The 27,611-nt window shown below is 42.9% G+C and overlaps 1 protein-coding gene and 1 non-coding gene across 2 annotated transcripts in view; both read left to right on the forward strand.

Annotated features, from left to right (window-relative positions):
• The first annotated feature begins 1,224 nt into the window (after positions 1-1,224).
• On the forward strand, positions 1,225-1,352 carry LOC142444187 (small Cajal body-specific RNA 4). Its single transcript, XR_012783843.1, has one exon.
• A 3,529-nt stretch (positions 1,353-4,881) lies between these two features.
• Positions 4,882-27,611, forward strand: part of ANTXR2 (ANTXR cell adhesion molecule 2) — a 169,354-nt gene continuing 146,624 nt past the window's right edge. Inside the window, exons 1-5 of the mRNA XM_075544147.1 lie at positions 4,882-5,596; positions 6,340-6,411; positions 8,925-8,996; positions 26,706-26,787; positions 27,494-27,601. Of these exons, the coding sequence (XP_075400262.1) occupies positions 5,445-5,596; positions 6,340-6,411; positions 8,925-8,996; positions 26,706-26,787; positions 27,494-27,601 (486 nt within the window). The 5' untranslated portion in view covers positions 4,882-5,444. The remainder of the gene's footprint in view (positions 5,597-6,339; positions 6,412-8,924; positions 8,997-26,705; positions 26,788-27,493; positions 27,602-27,611) is intronic.

Below are 27,611 nucleotides of genomic sequence, written 5' to 3' on the forward strand. Positions count from 1 at the left end.
ATAATAACATGGATTAAAATCAGAACAGGTGTCTGTGAGAGTTGTATCCTTACCCCCACACTTGTAAGTATTTATGCTTGCAAATAATCTGAGAAGATGGCCTGCTGAAGAAGAAGGTGACATCAGGGTTGGAGGAAGGCTAATTAACAGACCGGCATGCCTTGCTGCTGACAGCAACACGGCACACAGCACTTGCTGATGAAGATTAAATGCTGCAGTGTGGGTTACAAGTCATTGTAAAGAATATAAAAACCCTCATAACTGATCCAGTACGTATCATTCTAACTGGGAAAAGACTGACTTCTCCCCAAAGAATTTCATCTCATTTGGAACAACCATCAATGTTCATAAAAGCAGCAGTCAAAAATCAAATGTCATATTTCTTTGTTCAGATCTGGAATACAAGGTCTCTTCAAAAAGCAAGGATACCACTTTGGGGACCATGGTACACTTAAGTCATGGTATTTTCAGTTGCCTCATATTCATGTGAAATTTGGACCATGCGTAAGGAAGATTGCAGGAGAAGTTATCAATCATAATCATGGTGTTGGGAAGCATATTGAAAGTACTGTGGACTGTCAGAAACCAAACAGAACTGTTCTAGAAGTACAGTCAGAATGTGTCATAGAAGTGAGTATGGGGAGATGTCTTTGAACATATTTTCAGGAATGGTCACTTCCTGGGAATGACATCATACTTGATGAAGTGATGGGTGAACAAAAAAAGAAGGGTGAATTGACATAGTAGCTGCAACAATAGGGTCAGCATAGAACACTTTTGAGAATTATGCAGGATATGGCAGTATTTTTTTCTATTGTAAATAGGGTTGCTAAGGATCTGAACCAACTCAAGGTACCTCACAACAAAACAACAGCAACGATTTAACTTGAGAGCCAATAGTTTTTGTTTGCTTGTTTTTATTTTTTTAATATAAGCTCATAGTAAGTTACAGTCCATAAGCTCAAGAAATTAGCAAAAGACTGAAACATATAAACAAATATGCAATACAAGTAAAATAAGGGAAGCCTGTCATGGATACCACTGAATTGTCAAAGGATAAATAGATGCTGACTATGGGGTAAAATGGGATAAGTCGCAAAATGTTCTAGGAAGGAGAGGCTACAAGAAATAGGCCTAGGAGAATGAGTAGTGTTTTGATAATTTGAGTAGAACTTGAAGTATGAATAATATTTAACTATATTAAATTTTTACTTTAGGGATTCTTCTGGAGGACTAAGAAGGCTGAGTCTGATAAAGCAAGACTCAGCTGATACAATCCTCCTAGATAAAAGGGGTGGAGAGAGCAGCCCTTATTGAGAGCATCACAAGGCTGACTGTACTACCCAACATTAGAAAAAAAAAGAAAAAAATTAGGAATTATTTTATTTATTGTTATAAAATATGTGTAAAACACAACATTTGAAATCCATTATATTTTTACTGTGCGATTTATTTAAATCAATTACATGAATGATGTGCAACTGTCGCCCATAATTGCTGCCCAATGTCCTCTTATAATAAGCAGAAGCCTCACTGCTTCCCAACCAATAATGAAGACAAGTGAAAATAAAGGCAAATTTGGAAACCTTGCCATGCCATGGAAGAGTGTTCGCAAGGGCATCATTCTCCCTTCTCTATCAGGGAGTCGATTCAGATGTGTCTCCTTAGGACTAGCCAAGTAAGTGTTCAAACTCACTTTTGCATGATGTTCGCTATGCTGGCTACCCCTTGTCTGCCAGTTTGTTGCACTGTGGTGGCTTGTGTGTTGCCGTGATGCTGGAAGCTCTGTCATTGGTATTTCAGGAGATGAGACCAGTACTTCGAGAAAGACATTATGCTTGGAAATCAGAGAGGCAACACAAAGAGGAAGGCCCTTAAGGAGATGGATGGACACAGTGGCTGCAACAATGGCCTTAGGTTTATGAACATTTGTGGAGATGGGTTAGGACCAGGCAGTGTTTTGTTTGTCGTGCACAGGGCTGACATCGATTCGATGCACCTAACAATAACAACAGCAGCAGTTAAAACAGTTGTACAGAACCCTTGTTTGACATTCAGTTTTAAAGCAAGTGTCAAACCACACTTAAAAGCAAGAGAGATTTTAGCTGGCTCTATTTAGGTAAATAAATTATATTTTCCCTCCCCTTTTTCAGGTTATTTGGATCTTTATTGAAATACTTTACGAGGGAGCGAGGTGGTATAGCGGGTTTTAAATAGGGCTGCTCACAGAAAGGTTAGCTCTTTAAAACCACCTGCGGCTCTATGGAGACAGACAGGTGAGCCTGTATAGTCCAAATGAAGGCCAAACATGATAGTGGGACAGGAGGAAAGCAAAAGGAAATACAGGAAAGAAGTAGAAGGCAAAAGACATTTATAGAGGTCTAAATATAGGCGTGTATATATGTAAATATAGTAATATATAACAATAGGGATATAAATCTATGGACATATATTTATATGTTGTGTTAAGGTGGCAGACAGACATTAGGCCTCTACTCGAGTCCTCCCTCAAAGCAAGAACTCTTTGTTAGAATAATCTGGCATTCTGTGACTCTCACCTTCCTGGCATGATGGCTGAAGGCAAAGTGGGTGCATACGCAAATGTGGTGAAGAAAGCTGATAGTGACTGGCTATTACAAGACATAGCATCTGGGGTCTTAAGGCTTGAAGTTAAACAAGTAGCCATCTAGCAGGGAAGCAACAAAGCCCACATAGAGGAAGGACACCAGCTTGTGTGATCACGAGGTGTCAACAGGATCAGGCATCAGAAGACCCCAAACAAATAATCATATCGATGTGAATTAGGTGGGTCAGAATGGAGACCCAAAGCTCATCTGTAGACAGTCACACATCCCCTCACAGTAGGGTCACAAGGAAGGGATGAGTCAGCCAGGGTGCAGTATACACACAACATTCCTCTAGTTCTTTAATGCTTTCCTCTCCCCCCCTCCCCGCCCCTGCCCTGACTATCATGACTCCAGTTCCACTTTATAAGTCTGGCCAGACTAGAGTATGTACATAGTACAGTTAAGAGCACTGGACACTGGGAATCCAGGACAGATAAACCCCCTCAGGAACAGGAATGGGAGTAGCGATACCATGTGGGTAGGGGGAAGATGTGTGGAGAAGGTGGAGAAAGGAGCAACCAATGACAAGGATTGACCTTTACTCCCTCCTACCCCTCCCCCAATACCTCGCCCTGCCTAGGGGTATGAACAACAGAAATGTGAAGGGAGACAAGGGATGGTGTTTCGAGAATAATGATGGCAATAAATGTACAAATGTGATTGACACAATGGATGTATGTATAGATTGTGATAAGAGTTCTACGAGCCCCCAATAAAATTACTTTTTAAAAAAAGATATGAAAATAACAATAATTTATTAAAGGTTCATGAGGGTGGGTGAGGGAGGGAAAAAAGAGGAGTTAAGGGCTCAAGTGGAAAGAAAATCTTTTGGAAACGAGGATGGCAACCTATGTACCAATGTGCTTGACACAGCTGATGTATGGATTGTTCTAAGAGCTGTAAGAGCCTCCAATAAAAATGATTTATTAAAAAGATTTATAGCCATGGAAACCCACAGGGGCAGTGTGTGCGCTCATATTACTATTGTTTAAATCTCTACAAAATACCTTCCATTATCGGACAGTTTTCTTATTTGTTCATCTCTTTCCTGTCTTCTTTTAAAAACATTCCCAAACGTCAGAAAAGAGGACACTTTCCATCTTCTCCTGTATGTTAAAGGAGACTCCTACAACAAAGCCTGGCCCACAGTAGACACTCAAGAAATCTTCGTTCAAGTGACTGGTTTCTGCCCTCAAAGAGGGAACCCATCTGATTTTGTAGCAAAGGTAATATAAACAAACAAATAAAAAAACCCACTGCCATCCAGTGGATGCCAATCAGAGAGTTGGCCGGGAAGAGCTGCTCCTATGAATTTCTGAGACTGTCGTTCTCTGTGGGAGGAGAGAACCCTGTCTTTCTCCAGTGGAGCGCTAGTGGTTTTGAACTGCTGACAGCCTGTGTGTGTGTGTGTGTGTGTGTGTGTGTGTAAAGAACATACATGAACTTTGATCAGCAAGCACTGACTTTGTGAGCGAGCATCAAAAGGAAGAGGTGGCATTTCAAAGCAGCTTCCATTGCTGATGGTACATTCCAAAAGCCTCTTTTGACAAGGGGATGGGGAAGGTGGAGATGTTGGGGAAGGGGTGGGGTTGGTGCAGACAGCATCAGCAGAGAACTTGCACGCTAACTTCAGCTCCAGCACCCAGTTTTCATGAGAGGCCTAGTTTGCCCCTAGCTGGAAGCCTTCCTAGCGGGTGCTTGGGTTAACAGTGGGATGAAATTTGACTGACAAATTTCCATCCCTACAGAGGCTCATCCCTGCTCCCTCGTCTCTACCTCCCTTTTCTTCTAGGCCTTAGTGATTTGAAGTTATTTAAAAAAAAGTTCTCTCCTCCCTCCCTTCCTTTTCTTTCAAGGAGTAAGTTCTCCTTAGACAGGGCTGCCTGGTAAAGAGCTGCAGTGTCAGAAACCCACAGGGCCGGCACTACCCTCTCTTACAGGGTCTTGGGGAGAGGGGAGGGGGATAGGAGGCCATCACGCCCCAGGGAATGGCTGGTACTGGGCCTCTAAACCACACCGTTCCCCAAACAGGCCAGACCCGCGGGGCAGAAGTGTATGTTTAGTTTCTCGGGGACATTTGTTTTTCTACATTGCTGCTCCTTGTTCCCAAATCTGGCGAGCGTTAGCAAGCGTCCACTCCAGAAGAACCCACAAGTGTGCGATCAGGCCCCGCCCTCGTCCGCCGGCGCTCGGGGACGATCGGAGAGCACACCGAACCCCAGCCCACCGCTCCAAGGCCCGGCCCGCCTCCCTCCCGAGGGGCCGGCCCGCGCGAACTTTGGGACTGCGGCGGGGAGTCGTGGGGCGCAGCCGCGCGCGCCGCGGCCCACAGGGAGGGACCGCCGAGTCTCCGCTCCAAGTTTGTGCGTCGCTCGCCGCGACCCCGGGCGCCCGGCCAGCTGCGCGCCGCGGCGCCCGGCCTTGGGCTCGCGGGCGGAGTGGGGCCGCGGGGCGCGTCGGGGGCCGGCGCGAGAGGCCGGCCCGGAGGCCGGAAGCCCGGGAGCAACTTCTCTCTCGGGGCGCTTGTCCTGGGTCCTCCCCGTCGCCACGGCACGGACCCTCCGGAATCCGGGCGGGGGCTCGACCGGCCTGGGATTCGTCCGGAGTTGCGGCCGCAGCTGCCGCGGTGGCGGTGACTCTTTGTCCTGCAAGGACCTCCCCCCGCCGCCGCTCCCGCCCCCGGTCACTCCCTAGGTCCCCCGTGCCCGGCGCCCGCGCGCTCGCCCGGGCTTGCAGGCGCCTGCCCCGCGCTCGGCCCCCGGCGACTCGGCCGCCCTGCATCCCCGCCGAGTGGAGCCTCCGGCCCTGGACCGCAGGATGGTGGCGGGGCCGTGGCGGGCTCGTAACCCAGGGAGCTGGCTGATCGCCGGGCTGTGGCTGCTGGCGCTCAGCGGTCCTTGGGGGCTTCGTAGCGCCCAGGAGCAACCGTCCTGCCGGGGAGCCTTCGATCTCTACTTCGTCCTAGACAAGTGAGTACCCGAGGAGCTCCCGGATCTCCTGGGGAGGGCGGCACTGGTCAGCTGGGGCTGGGGACGAGGAAGGGTGGGTGGGCGCCATCGGGATGGCGTTGGAAACTCGCTGGTGCGTGTCTCGTAGCTCTCTCTCTGGCTGAAGGGCCAGTGCTCCGGATCTGTGAGGGGTGGGGGCGAGACAGGAGGATGGGAGGTAGCAGGTGCCCTGGACCACTGGGCTTCTGGGGTGGTAGGGTCTCCTCTCCTTGCTAGTCCTGGAGCCTCTTGGACAGTGGGCGTGTGACTCCCACGAACCAAGCCTGTCCTTTTTCATTCCCTTGATCCTCTGCGCTGCCTCAGCCCCTGCGCCCCACTCTCCTTGTCCACGCAAACTAAAGTTTTTCTCTGAACCCATCACTGTCTGTCAGCCTGGAAAAGGCAGAGATTAATATATTCAGTGCGGTTTGCATTTCCTGCCAGGACAGGATTTTGTGTTTATCTTTGAAAAGTCATGTCCTATTCTAGATAATTAGCAAACAGGTTGTCTCCTCTCCACACGCCCCCGCACCCCCCTCACCAACATGGGCTGACTTTCTTGCCTCATCTAGCACCTAAGCTTCAACTACGAGAACAGACACTTAGCTTGAGAAACAGGCCAGGTTGCCCCCATGTCCACTGGTATTCTAGTAGGGATCAGTTTGAAATGTTTACCTTTCAGGCCTGTGTCTTGTGTTACTAAACAGTTCCTTTGCTTTTTTCAGGTCTGGGAGTGTGGCAAATAATTGGATTGAAATTTACAGTTTTGTCCAGCAACTGACGGAGAGATTTGTAAGGTATATCTGCTTCCGCGCTTTCCTTTTCTAGACCGGCCCGTCTGAGGTGGAGAGGAAGGAGACACACAGCTCAGAGAATGGGCAGAGTGCATACATGCTGTTGTTTCGCGCACAGGCTTTGAGTCCTGGAGGGCTTATTTCATCTGGATCACAGAAACTTGGCTCAGGTTCTGGGGAAGCATCTTCAAATACTATTCCAAAATGTCTTTTCCTTTCCAAATTTTCATCTGTTTTGAATTTCAGTTATGCTTTCTCATAATTTATCTCATTAAAAAAATAAATTTTATGCTAATAGTACCCATAATATAATTTCCACACAATTCATCCTATTCTAGGGCTCCTCATAAAAAAAAAAGTGTTGGAAAAATTTCAAATGAGCATGGGCTAATATCCCATTACCAGAAAAGGCACTGTGTGTGTGTGTGTGTGTGTGTGTTTAAAGAAGTGACTTGTGTTTACACAATGTGTGGGTGTGTGGCTGGTTTAGAATTTAACTGTTCTATGTATGCAATAGGGAACCCTTGTGGCACAGTGGTTACACACTTGGCTGCTAATTGAAAGGTGAGCAGTTCAAACCCACCAGCCACTCCAGTAGGAGAAAGTTTGCTTCCATAAAGATAACAGCTTCGGAACCCTCTGGGCACAGTCCTATACGCTGCTATGAGTCTGAATTGACTTGCTGGCAATGGGTTTAGTGGTTTTTTGGTAAATATACAAAAAACCTGAAAAAATGAGCCTAAAAATCATAACTGCTATGAAATCCAAGTTACTCTCTTATTTAGAGGCAACTAGGAATTAGTGGTGTCTTTTATTTAAAAATAGCTTTGGGAACCTGGAGTTTGAGGTTTTTATGTTTTGTTTTTTAAGTAGAAAAAAGTGCAAGGAGAAAATATAAATTTATCAAGATAATGGGAAGACACAAATAAGAATGACATCATTCAATATTGCTTCTTTCGTTTTTGTTAGCACAATGTTTTCTGTAAAACAGGCTTGTTTGATCAAAACATTTTGAATGTCATGTTGCAAGTAACTTCAAGCAATCTGTAGAGACCTAGGCAATTCTAGCTTTCAGTTGTTGGCACCAGTAAACTTGTCCCTATTCAAAAAAAATATATGCTTGTCCATGTTAAGAAGACACATAGCACTTCTGGTAAAATTAGTATCAGGTAAAATTCTCTAGAAAAGGAAAAATAAAGAAGACATATCAAAGGCAAGAAGTGATAGATTATTAATTTCCTGATTTAATCTGAGAGTGTGTGAGGACTGTCACACAGGGTTTGGTCCTATGTGATGGATTATTTCAACACTACATCTTTGCTGAGGCTGAGCTCTTATTTACTTAACCTGGCTTGCAAGTTGGAGTTCTATCATACCCAGTTGTCTGGCTCAAGTTTAACTGATTTGGGTCCTAACAACATATTTAAGGGGCCACTACATAAAAAATACCTTGTAAAATTTGTAGGAGATCATTCTTATCTTACATTTGGTGCCTGCTCTTCAGTTTAAGTTCCAGAACTTTGTAAATGGTTGCACCGCATGCCCTAGAAACAAGAACCACCATGTGTGATATTTGTGCCATAGCCTGAGAGATGTTGCTGAGTGTGACCACTGATGCCAATTGGAAATCTTTTGTGGTCGAAACTTGGGAAATGGAAACTACATAATCAAAATTTATTCCAACATTTAAGTTTCCTTAAGTATTCTTATTTCAAGATGTTTGCCTGGGTTCATGTCATAATTTTGGTAATTAAGCAATTAAGCTGCTCTTTGGCTCTAAACATTGCTGATGCGAGCTACACTGTAGGACCTGCCCTTCTTTGAGAAACACCAAAGGAAGAAATATTTTTCTACAAAATAATTTTACACTGACCTCAAACTCATCATTCTACTTCAGGACCCCTGGTGGTACAATGGTTCAGTCCTCAGTTGCTAATTGGAATGTTGATGGATTAGATTTAGCAAGGGCTCTGTAGGCGAGGAGGGAGACCGGTGATCTGCTCCCATGAAGAGTTCAGCTTAGGATGCTCTATAACCAAAAGGCTCACCGCCATTGAGCCAATTCTAACTCATAATGACCCTGCAGGACAAAGTAGAACTGCCTCTGTGGGCTTTCCAGGTTGTAAATCTTTACAGCAGAAGCAACTGGGCCTCAGAAGCAACTGAGAAGCAACTGGGGCTGGGGTGGGGAGGGGGGTTGAACTGTTGACGTTGCAGAGAGCAGCACAATGTGTGACCCTTGACACCACCTCTGCTCTGTCATACTTGACAGCCTCCTCCTAAGTCCACATTGCTGTGGCCCATGGAGGAGGGCATTTTGGAAGCATTGACTAAATCCAAAATGACGTATACAGTAATGTTAAGCAGAGTTACTGAATTTACTTTGAGAGTTCCATTTAAAGAAGCCTGAACCAGTGATTGAGACCAATTTAAAATGAGGCTTCCTAGCTATGTATCTGTTTAGCATCAATATCTCTTTCAAAAATGTTTTAACCACCTCTTTCTTTATTTTGCAGCCCTCAAATGAGACTATCTTTCATTGTGTTTTCTTCACAAGCAACCATTATTTTGCCATTAACTGGAGACAGGTTAGTACATTATCGTTTCATTGCAGGCTTTTAGTAGAGACTAATCTTAAAGGCATGATTGATTTCTCCAATTGGTGATGCAGGCCTCTCAATGGAATCAAGCAAATGCACAGACAATTCAACCTTTTCACTAAGAGTGGAAGAAAGGAGGTATGCATACTACAAAGGAGTAGATAATCATAAATTAATACCTGGTATATTGGTTTTGAACTGTATCAAGGAACCAAGATTCCTGACTCAGTTGTAAATTCACTCCTTCCCTCCTCTCCTAAGTTGGCTACTGCAAGGAATTCTGTATATATTAGTTTAGATATAGTAATTAACATGAAGTAGAATGGAAGGAAAAAATTATGGGTCTCTTGGAAGTCCTAAATATGTTTTAAAGGGCAGTCGTTTTCCAGGCAGTCAGTTATACTTTCCATTCTGTGGCTTCCATGATGGTAAGGGAATATTGTCATGTTCAGTTTACTATTTACTTTTCCTAGTACTTGTTCAATAAATTCCTATTGAATAAATGAATGTGATTTTGAACCTAAATTCCTCTAAGTTTCCATTCTAACAAAGGAGTCTGCTGTACTTTGTTGTGCACATGTGGATGTGTACATGGTTGAGCCGCCTTGCAGTCTTTATAAATCAAGTGTTTCCCTGCCAACTGTCAATCTAGGACACACCTTAAAGAGACTTGTGGAGAGAAAATGTCTATAATTCACAGGATTGTGTTGGCAAAGCAGATGCTTATCTATCTGCCTTCTAATTTGTGCTTTAACTTCTACTGGAGAGGGAATTTCTCTGAAGTTGAGGCAGATCAGCCTGAACCTTAGTCTTCCCTTTGAATCTTCCACTCCATACTTCCCTGTGTGCGTCTGCTTCTCATTGAGGCTGGAAAGATAGTAGTCCCTTGCAATCCATAGCAATCGATTTCTATGTGCAGTGTTATAAGAAAACAGTTCTTCCATTTATGGAAATGGGGTCTCTGCAACCAAGTTTATTTTCCAGAGAAGTAGTTTTCTATGCAGCTTAACCATTAGAAGAAAAATATATAGAATTATTAGAAGAGAAAAATAATCTAACATTTATGGTACCTACTTACCATAAATATATATACTGCAGGCACACAGTCACATGTATATAGGTGTACCATATACATATATTCACTTAAATAACACCAGGCATGAAGTAGATGAGCAGTAATTATCAGATGTATGTATTGTCCCATGTTCACTGTTGGACACTTCAGATCTGGGTCCTCTAGCACTTGGAACATATATCGTAGTCACTGGCCAACCAGTTTAGTATTACTTAGAAATGTATGGAAAGGGTATTAGGTCTTAATCTAAGTCGACTCTTTTCTTTTTAAAATCATTTTATTGGGGCCTCATACAACTCTTACCACAATCCATATATACATCCATTGTGTCAAGCACATTTGTACATTTGTTGCCATCATCATTTTCAAAACATTTTTTTTCTACTTGAACCCTTGGTATCAGCTCCTCATTTTTCTCCTCCCTCCCCACCCTCCCTCTCTCACAAACCCTTGATAATTTATAAATTGTTATTGGTTTGTCATGTCTTACACTGTCCATTGTCTCCCTTTGCCTACTTTTTTGTTGTCTGTCCCCCAGGGAGGGGTTATGTGTAGATCATCATAATTGGTTCCCTCTTTCTCCCCCACCTTCCCCTTCCCTTCTTGGTATTACTAATCTTATTATTGGTCCTGAGGGATTTATCTGTCCTGGATTCCCTGTGTTTCCAGCTCTTATTTGTACCAGTGTACATCCTCTGCTCTAGCCTGACATGTAAGGTAGGATTGAGATCATGATGTGGTGGTGGGGGAGTGGGGCGGGGGAGGAAGCTTTAAAGAACTAGAGGAAAGTTGTATGTTTCATTGGCGCTATACTGCACCCTGACTGGCTCGTCTCCTCCCTGAGACCCTTCTGTAAGGGGATGTCTAATTGCTTATAGATGGGCTTTGGGTCTCCACTCTGCACTCCCCCTCATTCACAATGATATGATTTTTTGTTCTTTGATGCCTGATCCCATGAACACCTCGTGATCACACAGGCTGGTGTGCTTTTTCCATATGGGCTTTGTTGTTTCTGAGCTAGGAGGCTGCTTGTTTATCTTTAAGCCTTTAAGACCCCAGACACTATATTTTTTGATAGCCGGGCACCATCAGTTTTTCTTCGCCACATTTGCTTATGTACTTATTTTATCTTCAGTGATCATGTTGGGAAATTGAGCACCACAGAATGCCGGATTATTAGAACAAAGTGTTCTTGCATTGAGGGAGTACTTGAGTGGAGGCCCAATGTCCATCTGCTACCTTAATACTAACCTATAAATATATGTACACAGATCTATTTCCCCACCATCATATATAAATATATTTACCTATGCACATGCCTGTATTTAGACCTCTACAAATGCCCTTTGCCACCTAGTTCCTTCCTCTATTTCCTTTTACTTTCCTTTTGTCCCACTATCATGTTCAACCTTCATTTGGGTTTTAGTAATTCCTCTCAGTTACATTGCCCTGATCAAGCCCTACCAGGCCTCCTACACCCTCCTCGCCATCGATTTTAGGTCACTTGTTATTCCCTTGTTCCTGGGTTTGTTAACACCCACTTCCTTTCCCCCACGTTCTCCTCTCCCATGTCCCCTCAGAACCGTAGGTCCTGTTGTTTTCTCCTCCAGCTTGTTTATCCCGCCTATCTTATTTAGATAGACCTTCAGAGATAATAATATGCACAAAAAACAAGACAGAGCAAAACAAAGCAGCAAAAGAGAAAAAAATACAGCAACAACAAAAAACCAACAACAACAAAAAAGAAAAGCCTGTAAATAGTTCAAGGTCTGTTTGTTGACCATTAGGAGTGTTTCCCAGTCGAGGTTTTTTAGTATTCCCTAGGGACTTTGTTGCTCTGCTCCCCTTGCTTTTCTGTTGCACGCCCTTAGTGTTTCTCCTGAGTGTGGTGGGGTCAGATCGGGTGCCGAGGGAGCTCAGGGAGAGGGACGTGTCGGATCAGAGTACACAGGAGCAAATGCAGGGAGAGCAAGAGAGAGTACAACACATTCTGGCCCACCAATCCCTGAGGACGATAGTCCCGCTCATAGTAGCCAATGCACAGAGAGGACCATAGGCTGCCCCCACTACAAGACACGATGTCCCTCGCTGACCCACAGCTCTACAGGGACAACACTGGAGGCACAGTGCGGGCATTGCGCCTGATCCAACCCCATCACACTAAGTTGACTCTTATTGGTGGTTGGGTCTGATAAGGCAGAGACTGGAGTGGGACTGAGACTTCTCTCTTTTAAGAGGCAACTTGCTGTTGTCAAGACAGAAACTATAGAACCAAGTCTACTTGAGTTCACATCCTGATCCTACAATATATTAGCCCAAACGGTCCTAACCTCTCGATGTCACTGTATTTTACACTGATGTAATGTCAGTGAAGAGGGTAAGGATATCAGTATCTACTTCATGAGGTTGTTGATGGATGTTGCTGAATATGGAGGATGTAGACAGTCTGCACATCAAGTCCTCAATAGAAGAAAACTTTGTCATTATGATTGTTCTTTGTACCTGAGTTTAGAAAATACACAGAAATCCCTGACTCATGTAAATGCTGAATCACCGGACTAGCTGAAAAGCTGGTGTTTCCAACCCAATTGGAGTCACTCGGTGATGGTGATCTGCTTCTGAAATGGCATGGCCTGGAAACTCTCCAGAGCAGCGGGAGTCTGCACAAGTGGGCGTGGTGGGAATTGGAAAAGATGCCACAGCAGCCAACAACAGAAAATCAGTATTTTGAGGGCATATTGTCCTACTTGAAAGGATTTTCTATACTCCAGGAACAATTTAATAAGGCTATTTATGGATTATTTTATATAAAGCTGCCCCCTGGGTCTTTCTAAATAGAAATACTTTAAGTTTTAATGGACTTTACTATTGATGGCATATTGAATTAGTTTTCATGTTGAATAAATTATACCAAGAAGCCTCAGGTTAGGGTTACCATTGTTCCACTGATTCTGAGCGTTGGGTAGTTCCCGTACTCAGAGTGTCAGGGGTTGTCTCTGTAAAATCGGCCATGTCTTTTTTTTTTTTTTTTTAACATTTTATTAGAGACTCATACAACTCTTATCACAATCCATACATATACATACATCAATTGCATAAAGCACATCTGTACATGCTTTTCCCTAATCATTTTCAAAGCATTTGCTCTCCACTTAAGCCCTTTGCATCAAGTCCTCTTTCCCCCTGCCCTCGCTGCTTCCCCCTCCCTAATGAGCCCTTGATAATTTATAAAATATTATTTGTCATTTCTTGCCCTATCCATTGTCTCCCTTCACCCCCTTTTCTGTTGTCTGTCCCCCAGGCAGGAGGTCACATGTAGATCCTTATAATCGGTTCCCTCTTTCCAACCCACTCACCCACTACTCTCCCAGTATCACCCCTCACACCCCTTGTCCTGAAGGTATCATCCACCCTGGATTCCCTGTGCCTCCAGCTCCTATCTGCACCAGTGTACAACTTCTGCTCTATCCAGACTTGCAAGGTAGAATTCGGATCACGGTAGTGGGGGTGGGGTTGGGGGTGGGGGAGGAAGCCTTTAGGAACTAAAGGAAAACTCTATTCTTCATCGATGCTAGATGCTAGGTAGCATCCTGACTGACTCATCTCCTCCCCTAGACCCCTCTGGGGCCATGTCTTTTAAAGGGAATTGCTGCGAAGATCAAACTAAGATAATGTCTAGCCAAGCACTTGGCATATTATCAAACAGTCTCCACGAGAGAATATTTTCTCCTCCTACTTTGTGTTTATCTGAATGATGTTTAATTGAACCAGTAGCTTCTAACATTTCTATGGTCCTCAGCCTTTTATATAGAATTGCTTTTTAGCTGTTCAAAAAATTTAAGTGTGTTGTGTCTTTAGATACAATCATGCAACTCTTGGAGATCTTGGCTTCAAAGTCTAGAAATTCAAATTCTACCTATCGAGTTCCTTTCTTCACAAATTTTATCCTAAGTCATATTTCTCACTCAAAAATAAACACATGTGTATGAGAAAATCAAAGGTTAAACAAAGATATAGAAATGATAAGGAGAAAAGGTTTCGTCATTTCAGACCTACCCATAATTCTCCAGACCTTGGCAAATATGAGAAGTCCCTCTTTCATGTTTATCAGAGGGTTGCTACTGATTATCAGTAGAGCATAAGCAAGATTAGAAGACAGTACGTCCTTACCATACGGATATATCTCTGTGTGTTACAGTTTGAGGGTGGCCTTCAGCTCCATCTAAAAGCACAACTATTATTGTACATATGAATGACAAGAAAGTATCAGTGACCCGTGTAATATCCACATCATTTTACCAAACCAAAAGACGAATGTGACCTTCTAACACTCTTTCAAATCCGTCAGTTGGAAACATTCTCTTTCTTATCCCCTCTTGCTCTGATGATTTTTATCTTCTCTGTTTGTATTCCTTCCAGTCACCTACCTGCCGACGTGCTACTCCTACTTACTCACTGCCTTCTGGCTAAGCCAACTCATAGCAACCCTGTAGGATGGAGTGGACTGATCTTGTCAGTTTTTAAGACTGTAACTCTTGATGAGAGAAAACAGTTCTGTTTTCTCCCACAGAGCAGCTGGTGTTTTCAAACTGATGGCCTTTGGATTACAGCCCCAAGTGTAACTACTGACACCATCAGGGTTGAACTCATCTACGATATACTGAGTACAGTGACCTCCGTGGAGAAGGAAAGATGTGGAACCCAGCGGGGGGAGTGGGAGGGGAAGAGTGAAAAGTTGTGCACATGCGCTGTTTTAGCCCAGGGGTGTTATTACAACGTGGAAGAAGTATGGCCAGACAGCTCCTTAGAGGCAAGGGTGGCGAGATTTCATCTTAGGAGCTTTCGACATACATGCAATCAGGAGAGAGCAGCGCCTGGAGAAGGACGTCATCTCTGGTAAAGTGGAGGGGCAGGGAAACTGAGGAAGGCCCTCAAGGAGATGATGGACTGACGCAGTGACTGCAGCTGTGGGCTCCAGCACAGGAGAGATTGTGAGGATGGTGCAGGGCCGGGGAGTGTTTTGCTCTGTCGTGCACAAGGTCGCTATGGGTCAGCGCCAATATGGAATCATGACTAGTATTAAGAGATATTTTTAATTACTATGTTGCATAATTAGGGATAGTAGAGTCTGCTCAGTTCCTTTATTGCCTTAATCCTGTAATCATGCTGTAGTTGAAAACATATGCTGAGCTCTTGCTGTGTGCCAGCCAATGTACAGAGTGCTTTCCATGCCTTGCTGCAGTGCATCACCGTGCCAATTCTCTGTAATGGCTGTGTCATCATCTCTGCTTTACCAATGAGGAAACTGAAGCTGGGGCGGCTTCTCTAAGGACGCTCAGCTTGTAGGTGGTGAACAGTATGGGAACCAAGAAAGAGCTTTACAGATATCTAGTCCCTCATGCCCTTCTCATGCATAAAGTAGTATACTGACTTAGAATAGAAAGTGAACTCTGAACCCTGACCTGCAAACGCTACCGAATCTGGGGGTCCTGGTGCTGTTCCAAGGTGGGCGGCTAACCAGGAAGTCAGCAGTTTGAAACCAGTTTGAAGGACGGGGGTTTACAGCCTCAGAAAAGCACAGGGGCAGTTCTGCTCTGTCCTGTAGGGTTACTGTGAGGTTGTTTTGTGTGTGAATCCATCCAGAGACCTCATCTACACACCATGCCCGCAGCATCACCTGACTAACTCTCCATTCTACAAACACACCAAGCTTTTATCTGTACACAGCCTTTGATTTTCTCTGACCCAGAACTCTCCCTGACTGGCTTGCCCTTGTCGTTCAAGTTTCATCTCCTGTGTTCTGTGGCCACCTAATCTGAAGGTGCTCCTCCCATCCTCCAGTCATGTCTTGTAACACAAGAATGTCTTTCAACATGTTTTAAAATTATTTTGTCAATCATTTTACTCTTATTTTCATGAATTGAATATAATCTCCTACTGTAAAAAATGAGAGCAACTGTATCTTCTTTGCCTTGCTTGCCCTTAATGCCAACAGTTACATCCGAGTCTTGCACATAGTAGATGCTCAATAAAAGGGTTGAATGACAGAATGGATGAGGTGATCGATCTTTAGCATACACATTATTAACAATTATGATACATTGTCTATCTTCATAAGCCTGTGTTGCTATGTCGATTCTGGCTCGTGGGGACCCTATAGGACAGAGTAGAACAGCACCATGAATTTCCGAGGCTGCAATCTTTATAGAAACAGACCCCTACATCTTTTTCCCGTGAAGCAGCTGGTGGATTTGAACTACTGGCCTTCTGATTAGCAGTTGAGTCCTTAGCTCTGTACACCCACGACTCCTTTTTCTGATTGTACCACAATACACGACGACATATTTTTCTTAACCTTTGCTCCTTTTCTCTTCTTTACTTTTTCTTAGAGGTTCATTATAAGACACTTTTTAATGCACTCACGGAAAAGAAAACCTCAAAACATTCCATAACTGAAAATATCATCATTTGTTTTGACCCGAGCACAATAATAATTGCTAAGGGGAACATTTTCCCTCAGGCCACCTTTTAGGAAGGTTTAAAAAAAACCATTAAGTTTAGATCATATAGACCTTTCACAGTTACGTTGTCTTTGGAAGCGATGACATTAAAGAGGGGATTTACAATTTTAAAAATTCGATCACTTCCTCTTAGTCCCCATGCCTGTTTGACTCCAAAGTCCAGCCCGTCTTTTCATTTTCGCCGGAGCCACCGGAATTTGCAAAGCAGCAGTTTCATGGGCACTATTCTTGAATGCTTTTTCTGTCCGGTCCCTAAATTCCACGATGAACGCACACACACGACTTCATAATCCAAGTTTTATACCTCTGGGTGATTCGGGTTGGCTGTCAGTGCCCATGGTTGGCATATTTGACTGCTAAATGACAGCCCGGCGGCAGTTTGAGTTCACCCAGAAGTGCTTGAGAAGAAAGGTCTGGTGATCTATTTATAAGATTGTTCTTGTTGTTAGGGGCTGTCCAGTCAGTTTTAAAAAATTTGATGAGTTAAAAAAAATCTCATAGTGTCCTGTGTACAACAACATAAAAACATTAGTCATAAAAACCTTATGAAGCATAGCTCTTCTCAGACAAAAGGGCCCACCATGAGTCAACCCGATGGCTTTTAGGTCATGCTTAGTTATCTGGTGTTGTCTTGTCAGAATTGCTCTAAGGAGGCAGCTTTGACCTACGGAGACTTGTTTTCTTGTAGGGTAAGAGGCTCGAAGCCCGAATTTCGGGGGATGGCCCCACAGAAGAAGGCATCCTCTCTCTGCTGGCTTTGGAGGAAGGCCCTTGTCTTTCCGGAACTTCTGCTTTGTGGTCATCTTCATGTGGCTTGCCACCTTTCTTCTTCCATTGATCTTTCGCTTATGCTTGCTTAATGTCTTTGCTGTGCTAATCCTGCATCACTAACCTAGCAAAGACAATCCTTTCCCAAATTGAACCAGGGAGCTTCGAGGTCAGAGTTTCTAGCACCTACTTTGTAGGAGTGAGGGTGGCCACTAGTTAATTTATAGAATGTATTATTTGTAAAGAAAGAACAAAAATGTTTTCATTTTTTTTTTCGTTTGAATGATAACGGTAACTCCCTATGTAGCCAGAGATAGTTATTTAGGAATCCTCATGGAATTCAGGGATTGCTCGGGAATAGAGCGCACCAGCTTGTGGCCCTGGAGATCCTGATGGCCCTTGCTAACGTGAACAGGCTAGGATTGGACCTTGGAGTCAAACACACATGGGACTACGTACCGGCTCTTTCGCCTGGGAAAAGTTACCTAGCCTCTTGCTGCCCTATTATCTTGCCAGTTAAAATGAGCTGATCATTTATTCCAAATAGAAATGCTGAAAAGATTAAGTGGTGATGGTACCTGAGAAGGCCCTGCTCAAAGATATCTGAGAAATACTCAGGTAGACTGTGCAACAGATCTTTGTCATTTTAATAATTTACTTGTCTTTTTCTGTTTTCTCTTCTCTTTTACTTTATTTTTTTTTGCCTCTATCACTTCCCCTAAGGACCTACCTTTTACTACTTCTCCATGACAATTGTTCTAGTTTAGTTTCCTTCTTGTGGGCTAATGTTGGTGTTGATGATTAAATAAGAAGGAGCTAAGATTAAATTAATATTTGAAAGTTACCAGTGTACAGCACCATTATCTTCCTCTTGACCCAGCACAGTGTGACAATAGTTTTGAGAAGTAAAAGGACTTTGTTCTGAACAATACACTCAGTAGTTGAAGCAGGGGTTCAAATCCAGGTCTGCCTCCTAAGCTTGAGCACTTAACCACTGCACTGACTCAAGTTTTCTATGCTCTCCCTTCTCCAGTTTGCACAATTTGTCAGAATTCATGAGTATATGGATTAAATGTAGTCTATTCTCTTACAAACCGGTGTGGTGGTGAGAGGAAGTGAGCACAGTTAGTTAAAACAAAACAAAACAAAATAAAAAGCTTTTAAGGAAGTGGTTACTCCTGCCTAGAAAATTCTGCTTAGACTGCACATCATGCTAACATCAGTGGTCTCAGCGTGGCAGAGCTGAGATTAATGAGAGATATGTTAGTAGTTACTTTCAATGAAACTGTTCTGCTTTATAAGTACATTCTAAAAAAATGAAGTTTATGGTTATGCATGCTTGGTGTCTATCGAAATGGGAAAAGGTAGGACTCAACTTCTGAGAGCTTAAGAAGGGAGCAGGTGGGGAAACTGGTTTAAAATATATTGATGCAGCAGATTTGAATTTGAGGTGTGATCCCTGTACCCCACTTTGGTAAATGCAGAATAAAGTGGAGAAACACATCCATATGATCTAGATTGTGCAGAGCACTTTATAAGCAGATGCATTTGGGATCCAGGGCTTCTACTTTGGATGCATTTGCACTGGACTCTGGACCACAGAGAGCTTGATGTATGGTGGCATAACACGGCATGTTAAATAAGTGATAGCCCGAGTTTCATATAAACTATTCAGCAACCCTGGTGGCATTGTGGTTATACATCGAGCTCCTAACTGCAAGGTCAGCTGTGTGAAACCCCAGCTGTTCTGTGTGGGAGAAAGCTGGGGATTTCTACTCCTATAGAGTTAGAGCTTGGAAACTCATGGGGGCAGGTCTGTCCTGGTCTGTAGGGTCATTAGGAGGTGGCATTGACTTGATGAGTTTGTTTGTTTTAACTGAGGAGATAATTAAACCTGTTTGGTTATATGAAAATAGGATATATTAGCATTTTTTGCCTTTAGAAATTAGGGCCTGCAAGAGAATGCATTACTTTTTGAGCGCTTATTTTTCGAGTGACATGAAGTGTAGCAGGATGAGGGGTTCCACAATGTTTGTGGAGAAATTCCATTTTCCCGATGCTCCCTCACATGTAATGTGGATGTTGACAGAAAGCAGAACAGATCTGAAAGATGCTTTCTTGTGTTTAATTGCTTATGCAAAGGCATTCATTTAGCTGCATGGACCATACAAACTATGGGTAACAATGAGAAGAACGGGAATTATGCACATCTAGAACTTATGCATAGACCAAGAGGTAGTTGTGTGAACAGAATGTGGGGTCACTGTCAAGAGAGAGGTGCCTCACGGATGGATCCTTTTATGAGTCTTCAAGCTGATGCAGGACAAACATCCTGAACAGCCATACAAAGAAGAATGGGGAATCAGGCTGATCAACCAAAAGTTTCACGACTGGACCAAATGACCCCCTCAAGAGAAACAGAGAAGTTGTTAAGGATTTTATTTTACTTGGATTCACAATGAACCATTATGGAGGTAGCAGTCAGAAAATCAAATGACATGTTTCATTCGGAAAATTTGTTGCATAAGACCTCTATAAAGTGTGGAATAGTAAAGATGTCACTTGGAGGCCTAATGGGCACTTGGCCTCAAACAATGGTATTTTAAAAATCAATTAATTACTTTAAAAATTAGTTTATTTGAAGCATTTTCACATACATACAATCCACATATCATATATTTCAATAGTTTAGTCACATTCATGAGTTTTATGCAACTATCAATTTCAGACATTTCTTCTTATTGTTGGGAGAGCCCATTTCCACTAGTCTCCCCAGTCATGTCCTTCTGAATCTATTGATCCAATATTTTTCTCTATAGGTGTTCTTTATCTGGGTTTCATGCACAGAAAATCATACAACATCATGACAGAGTACAAATAGCCCAATAACAATGATATACTGAAACAAAATAAAACCTCAAGTGATAATAAAGCGGATAAAATGAAAAAACTCAGGCAATTATTCATCAGGTCAAGAGGGAGATGGCTGACAAGGTGTCACATTTTGACATAGCTACAGTTCCAGCCAGCTACCCTGCAGTGGACTGTGTCTGGTAACAAGGGCTTTCCCATCTCTGGTCCATAAACAGATTGGAGACTGCAGAGGCTTCATCTGTGCGGGAGGTCCTACAAATGAGTTTTCGGTTTCACTGTCATCTGCAGCCTTCTACAAACCAGGTGTTCAGAATTTAAGCTCTAGTACCATTTCCTACTCTGGGTTTGTTTTTTTAAAATATACAGTCCTTGGATCACACAGGCTAGTACTTCCACGTGGACTTAGGGATGCCTTGCTTAGGTGGCTGCTTATTTTAAGACAAACCTTTAAGACCGCAGATGCTATTCTTCCCGATAGCTGGGCACCACCTGCTTTCTTCACCATGCTTTTCTGCAGCACCCAGTTCCCACTGCTCACATCAAGAGGGTAGTTATTGAGCAGGGCCTTGTCATGAGAACAAGACTCTTCCGTTGTCTTGATGTTTCTTTTTATAGTGGTGGTCTCATACAATATTAGCCCTTAAGTGATTAAGCCAAGGCGTTTTCAATGCCTCATATGCCTATGAAAACTGGACCATGAATTAGAAAGACCACAGAATAATGGGTGCATTGAATGTCTTTAAAGACGTCAGCCAGAATGCTTCTTGGAAGCAAAGATGTTGAGACTTCATTTGATAGATCTTGGATATATTATCAAGAAAGGCCAGTACCCAGAAAAGGACATCATACATTTGCGAAAATACGAGGGGAGCCAAAAAGTATTGCAGAACAAGTACTTGAAAGGTAAGATGTAAAATACCAAGGATGTGTTTCTGACACATCCTCCACTTCTGAAGGCAGTGCTTCCATCCCTCTGTTCCCTGATGTTACATCACGCACAATGGCAGTTTGGGCATCCACCAGGGGCCCAAATTGTGTTCTCTGAAATAGTCTTTGAATTTTGGGAACATAAGAACATCCGGAGGGGCAATATCAGGGGTGTAGGATGGATGAGGCGAGGCTTTCCAATGCTCCTGGACAGCTCTTGCGCTCGAAGAAGGAGCAGAAGCATTGCCATGATGGAACAGCCGTCTCTTGGCGTCATTTCCTTGGCCTTTTCATTTCACTATTGTAGTTCTCAGTTTTCCCTCATCTTCTTCCCAGAAGCCCTGGTGATCGCCTGTGCCCTTTTAGAAAACCTACAACATTTTCTCTTTGAAATTCTCCCCAGAGGCACTATACCTTTCTCAGCTCACCTGTCTTGTCTTAAGTTAACTGTCCCAGTAGATCTCCCCAGGAGCCACTGTTTTGGTTGGATCCCTTTTGTTCTGCTTTTAAAGCCCCCAAGGGGCCCTGGCAGCCGAGTGGTTAGAGCTGGGCTGCTGACTGCAAGGTCCGCAATCAGCGCCTCCGCAGGGCTTTCTTCTCTGTAAAGAGACACCGTCTTGGAAACTCGCAGGGGCAGTTCTGCTGTGTTTTTTTTTGTTGTTGTTGTTGTTGTTTTAACGGCAACTTGTCGATAGTCATTCACAGATCCCAGAAACAGGTTTAGGCATAGCTATGTGGAATAAACTCATGCATATATGAACTAGATTCTTAGAAGCAAGACTTTAGAACTGACCATCCTATAGGAAAGTACCGGCTGGATTACCTGTCAGTAATTGTTGCACAGATATGTGAGTGAAATCTGTAGAGATTTCAAACCCACAGTTGTTCCCGCGCCTGCGCACATTGTTACAGCCACCGGGTAAGCGGGCTCCGCGAGAGCCTTCCTCCTTTTGCTGCCCTCCACTTCACCGAGCGTGATGTCCTTCCCCAGCACTGGCTCCCTTGCAGCGTGTCCAGTGGAGGGAAGGCGAAGTTCACCGTCCTGGCCACACTGCCGAGCCCGAGCGCTTTGCCGGTTAGCAGTCCGCGTGCTTCCAGCGTTCTTCTTCCAAGCACACCCCTTCCTCTTGCAACGTGGTCCAATGCAGATCCACCTGGACACACAGACTTCTCGGTGCCGTGGAGCCAGTTTCCACTCAGCGAATTGACCGTGGAGCAGACCGGCCCCTTGGAGCTGGCGAGGCTGTCAATCTTTCCCGGAGCAGTCTCCTCTTTCTCCGGCCACCTCCCCGTTCCTGGTGGAGCAGGAGCAGCCGGTGGGCTGAACTGCAGCCATTGCGCTTAGCAGCCCCGTGTAAACCGCTGCATGCCTCCGCCACTGCCCATTGTTAAGATGCACTCCCATGGCCCGGTCATTGTGTTAGCTGAGTAGTCAGCGTTCGCTGCCATTTTATTTAGGCCGTTATCTCAGCATATCAGGGGCGGTGGGGGCCCTCGGGGTAAAGGTTAGGCTGCCGACCCTATCGGATCCCCTATCTGCTGCACAGGAGCAAGATGAGGCTCTCTGCCGCGGTGGAAATTCAATCTGTTTACTGTGCTATTCGTGTTTGTTCGGTTTGTTAATGCTTTCCTGTGCATGAAATCCAGGGCAGGTAAATCTATAGAGACAGTAACTGGGTTAGTGGTTTCTTGGAGTATGCCAGGGGAAGTTGGGGGCGAAATGAGGAGCTAATAGCCACGTGCACAAGAATGAAGAAAGTATTCTCAAACTGATGGTGGTCGTGGCTGTGCCGTTCTTCTTGAGGGACTGAGCTATTGAATTGTATGCTATGCCAATAAAACTGTTGGGGGAAAATTAAAGCCTCAGAAACCATAGGGAACGATCTTTTCTGACCTCTAAGGTTGCTATGAGTTTGAATCAATTCCATGATAATACCTTTTGTTGGACTTTCTCATCGATTGTTATTTTCGTTAGGAAGTCATTAATGTTGGATTATCCAGTAACCAAGCTAAGCACAAGTTTACGGTGTGACTAGTTTGTTGACCTCCTTTAATGGGTGGTCTGCCCTTGGAAGTCACCGTACATGCAGAGCAAGCGGTTGCAGAAAAGCCACTGCTTTCGTGCAGTGCAGGGCAGCTGGCTGTGCTGTAATGTTTCCTCTCGTTCCTGCTTCCTTTCCCTATGCTGCAGACTTTTAGAAACGCAGTATTAGTTAATTTCATAGATGAAAAAATGAGGAAGTATGTGCTTTCGTCTCTCCTCTTATTCAAGCAATAAGGAGAAAATGAATGATAAAGTTGCTTTTCTGATTCACAATTTAAAAAAATCAGAGGTTTAATATTTTATTTGTTAAAATAACTTTTTTCCAAAAGTATTTGAAACTGCATAGACTATAACAATATAACTATGCATATATTCTTATATATATAATATGTAAATCATGGGAATGTAGTAATGTGATAACCATAGAAACTTAGCTGAATTATCATGAATGATTAAATCTTTTACTGTAAAGTTTTCAGTAGGCAGAGAAAGAACTAGACAAAATTTACATAGGTATTACTAGCAGCAAAGAGGAAGTATACAGCAATTACTCAGGAGTGACAAAGAAACTTCTGAGTAATGCCTTATAGGGTATATTGCATGCCAATCCTTGGCAACAGCTTCAAAACAAATACTAAAGATGATTTAATATTACTGTTGCTTTTAGTTGAAGACATAGCATAAAAGTCACATTCAGTAAAATTGAACTTCAAAGATATTGGATTAAAAACAAACAAACCAAAAAATCTACTTTTCGCCTTTATTATTTTTTCTCATGCTTTCCTTCTGAGTTTTCTTTAAGGTGACAGTGCAAATCAGTAGGTTCTTTTTTTAACCTTGTTCTAGCAGAGAAAAGAGAGCCCAGTTTCAAATACAATTCAATCTTAATCAGACAAAGACGAGAAAAAAACACGATGAGTCCTTCTGGATACAGAAGACCGTCAGCATGATGTCATACTGGTGTCCACGAATTGACAGAAAGTTGGACACATGAGGACACAGAGAGCAAAGGAAACTGTCACCACATCGTGCGTGGCAGCAGATCAGTTCATCACAGTTGCAGGTGGGACGACAGAAGCAGGAAAGGGACCGTGATTGGGACACACACATACATTATTGCAACAAGTTTGGCTCAAGGCGCTGCAGTCAGGGCAGTCAGGGTGTGACCCATGACTATGAACTGGAGTTCCCCAATTTCCATCAATGACACACCTAGGCAAGTCCCGGAAGGTGGGGACTGCGTCAGAGAGTGGTAGGAATCCACTTCTGCACACAGTCCCTGAGAGCAGTTTTTCGCGCTAGTGATTAGCAGTCAGAAAAAACTCAATGGAGGTTGAATCTGTGTGGAGACAAAAATGGATTTAGGGTTCCTACCTTAACCTTCTGTAAACTGTAGTCCTCTGTAACCCCAGTACTTACAATTTAAGCTCTAAATACCACCTACAGCAGTGGTTCTCAACCTTCCTAATGCACGACCCTTTAATATCGTTCCTCATGTTGTGGTGACCCCCAACTATAAAATGATTTTCATTGCTACTTCATCATTGAAATCTTGCTACTGTTATAAATCGGGTGACCCCTGTGAAAGGGTTGTCTGACTCCCAAAGGGGTTGTGACCCACAGCATCCCCTTAACTGTTTTCTACTAACCTGAGAATTTTCTTGTAGATGATTAAGTGAGCTGAAATCATGGAGAGCTGAAGGCTCTTTTTGTCAGGAAAATCTATCTGTGTAAACTTGAATTTCAGTTGTATTTTTTTTCCCTTTTGGCAGCAAACAATGCTTACGGACACACTGCCACTCAATTCTGGGAAACATCAAATATTGGATTTATATCTGTGTGCAGATAGAATCAGTTTCAAGTCATTTCTGAAGATACTGAGCATAAATATTTAGATAAAACAAGCTTATACATTTTTGTACTTGACTCAGTTATCTGTATAAGTATGAATTTTCAAATGGTGGATTGAAAGTTTTGCAGTGGGCATCATAATGAGTAAGCCTATACATGAGAGAGATACATTTTAAATAAAACACATAGTGATAACCTATTCTAAACTTCCAGGTTAGTTAAGAAGTAAGAATACGAGATTAAATGAATTAAATTATTTTAAAGTAGAAAATAAACAAAATGATGATCAGAGTCAGCGTTGAATATGGGTATGCAGAGAAACTGGGGCGTGACAGAGAAATGATTGTGACATAGAGAATGGTCCATAGGACCGTAGGTTTTGAACCTGGTGTTATGTCAGCAAAGCAACGTGCGTTGGCGGAGATGACTAAACTATGAAAAGGGAAGATTAGCTCATGTTTTGGGGTGTTTTTTTAAAGCTGCTCCCCCTTATTTTTAAGCAGAGAAAAAGTTCTTGAGAATGGAGAACTTGTTTGTTAATCATTTATAGTACAGACATAAATATGTAAACAAAAAGAGACTTTTCATAGAGTGCCTAAGGTTCTTTGAATGCTGATTTATTTTTAATGTTTTATATCACAAAACAAGTTTAGATTATTTTTCGATAAATTATAATAGTGCATCTGTGTGTGTGTGTGTGTGAGAGAGAGAGAGAGAGAGAGAGAGAGAGAGAGAGAGAGAGAGAGAGAGAGAGAGAGAGAGAGAGAGCAGTAAGTTTCCTTAATGCGACTGACTCTCCTTCCATTTGTCATTGTTCACACTGTATGAATTGTATTTGTTTCTTTGTTGGCACTGTACTTTGTTATTTCAAGACTTTTCTCGTAAGAAAGACCACTTTCTTTACTTCTTTCCATTTAGACATATTCCACTGGGCAAATAAATAGTCAAGAAAATCATTCTATGGCTTTTCTTCTTTTTATAATTACTACTACCTATCCATGCATGTCTGCATGCATCAATTCATCCAGACGTTCACTCATCAAATCTGTATTAAGCGCCCAAGGAGAGTGTGCTGGTGTCTGGGTGAGTGTGGAGGTACCATGCAGTGAATGAATCATGAGACTTATGACCCCAGTGGATACAAGTGGGAAATGGTTAGTCTCTGTAAATAGTGGTTAAGAAATTTAGAAATAGCCGGGGAAATTCCGTACTTTTGGTGAGGAGATGTGAACATTGCACAAATGCTTTGGGAGCAAGTGCCAAAGCCGAACTACTTAATCCTTGTGTTTTGCTTTTTTGGTGGATAAAGAGGAAAAAAGTTTTACTCTAATATTTACTAAAATCTGTATGATTGACGTTATCCGCTCTCCGTGAAAAATGCCTAAAATAGGCTTTTGTTTTTAAAGCCATTTCACATTGTTAGCATTTCTCACTTTTATAATTTCAATATAGAAACTATAACTGCTCATTAAAGTAGTAAAATGGTGTGAGGAGCTCTCTGCCTTCAAAGCTGATATTCTTTCTTCTACTTTTTGTTAAGGAATGCTGAGTTTCAGTTCTGCCATGCCTTTAGAGAAGCACTTATTGTGATTTTTGCTCATTTCCTTTTGTTTAATATTATGATATATTATTTTCAGAGGTGAAATTAGCCATGGGTTGGAGGACTTAAAACAAGTTCAACCGGCAGGAGAGACATATATTCACGAAGGACTAAAGCTAGTAAGTTTTCTTATGTTTTTAGCACGGGAGAGAAAGTACTATATTCACAACCGAGCTCAATAGCCCACCTGCCTGTTTATATTTTCTGATCTGTGGTCACATGTAATGGTTCTAGGCATGAGAGTATAGGCTCCCTAAAAGGTATCTGGCTGGCATGGTGGTAACAGAGTGAGCTGCTAACTGAAAGGTCAGCAGTTCGAAACCACCATCTGCTCTTTGGGAGAAAGAGGAGACATCTACGAATAGGATCGCTGTCAGTCAGAAACGACTTTATGGTAGTTCATTTTTTTGAGGGTTGCTATAAGTTGGGACCAACTCAATGACACTGACTTTATGTGAGCGGTGCGAGTGAACATTAGTGTGGAAAAATGAGCTGGTAGTGTGATAAGAAACATTTAGATTTATCTTCGCCTGTTTAGGAATTTTCCATGTTCTCAGGGGTTACATTCAAAGTAGTCAACCACAGTTACAAAAAAACCCAAAAGCCTGAAACAAAAAAAACATATTCCTTAAACCTGGGATTTAGTGACTCTCTCGTGAAGGTGCGACTATTCAAGTAAAATAGAATTAACACAAGGACATAGTTTTATTGAAGGCCAGTTAGTAATGTTTTGATTTTGTCAAATATACAAATTTGGCTTGATGAACCATAGTGGTTCAAAGTTAAAATTAAATTATGAGTTGGATAATTATTCCCCGTTTTCAGGCAAATGAACAAATCCAGAAAGCAGGAGGCCTAAAGACCTCTAGCATCATAATTGCGCTGACAGATGGTAAGCTGGACGGTCTGGTGCCATCGTATGCAGAGAAAGAGGTGAGTATTG

This window comes from Tenrec ecaudatus, chromosome 3 (assembly GCF_050624435.1).
Source record: "Tenrec ecaudatus isolate mTenEca1 chromosome 3, mTenEca1.hap1, whole genome shotgun sequence".
NCBI lineage: Eukaryota > Metazoa > Chordata > Mammalia > Afrosoricida > Tenrecidae > Tenrec > Tenrec ecaudatus.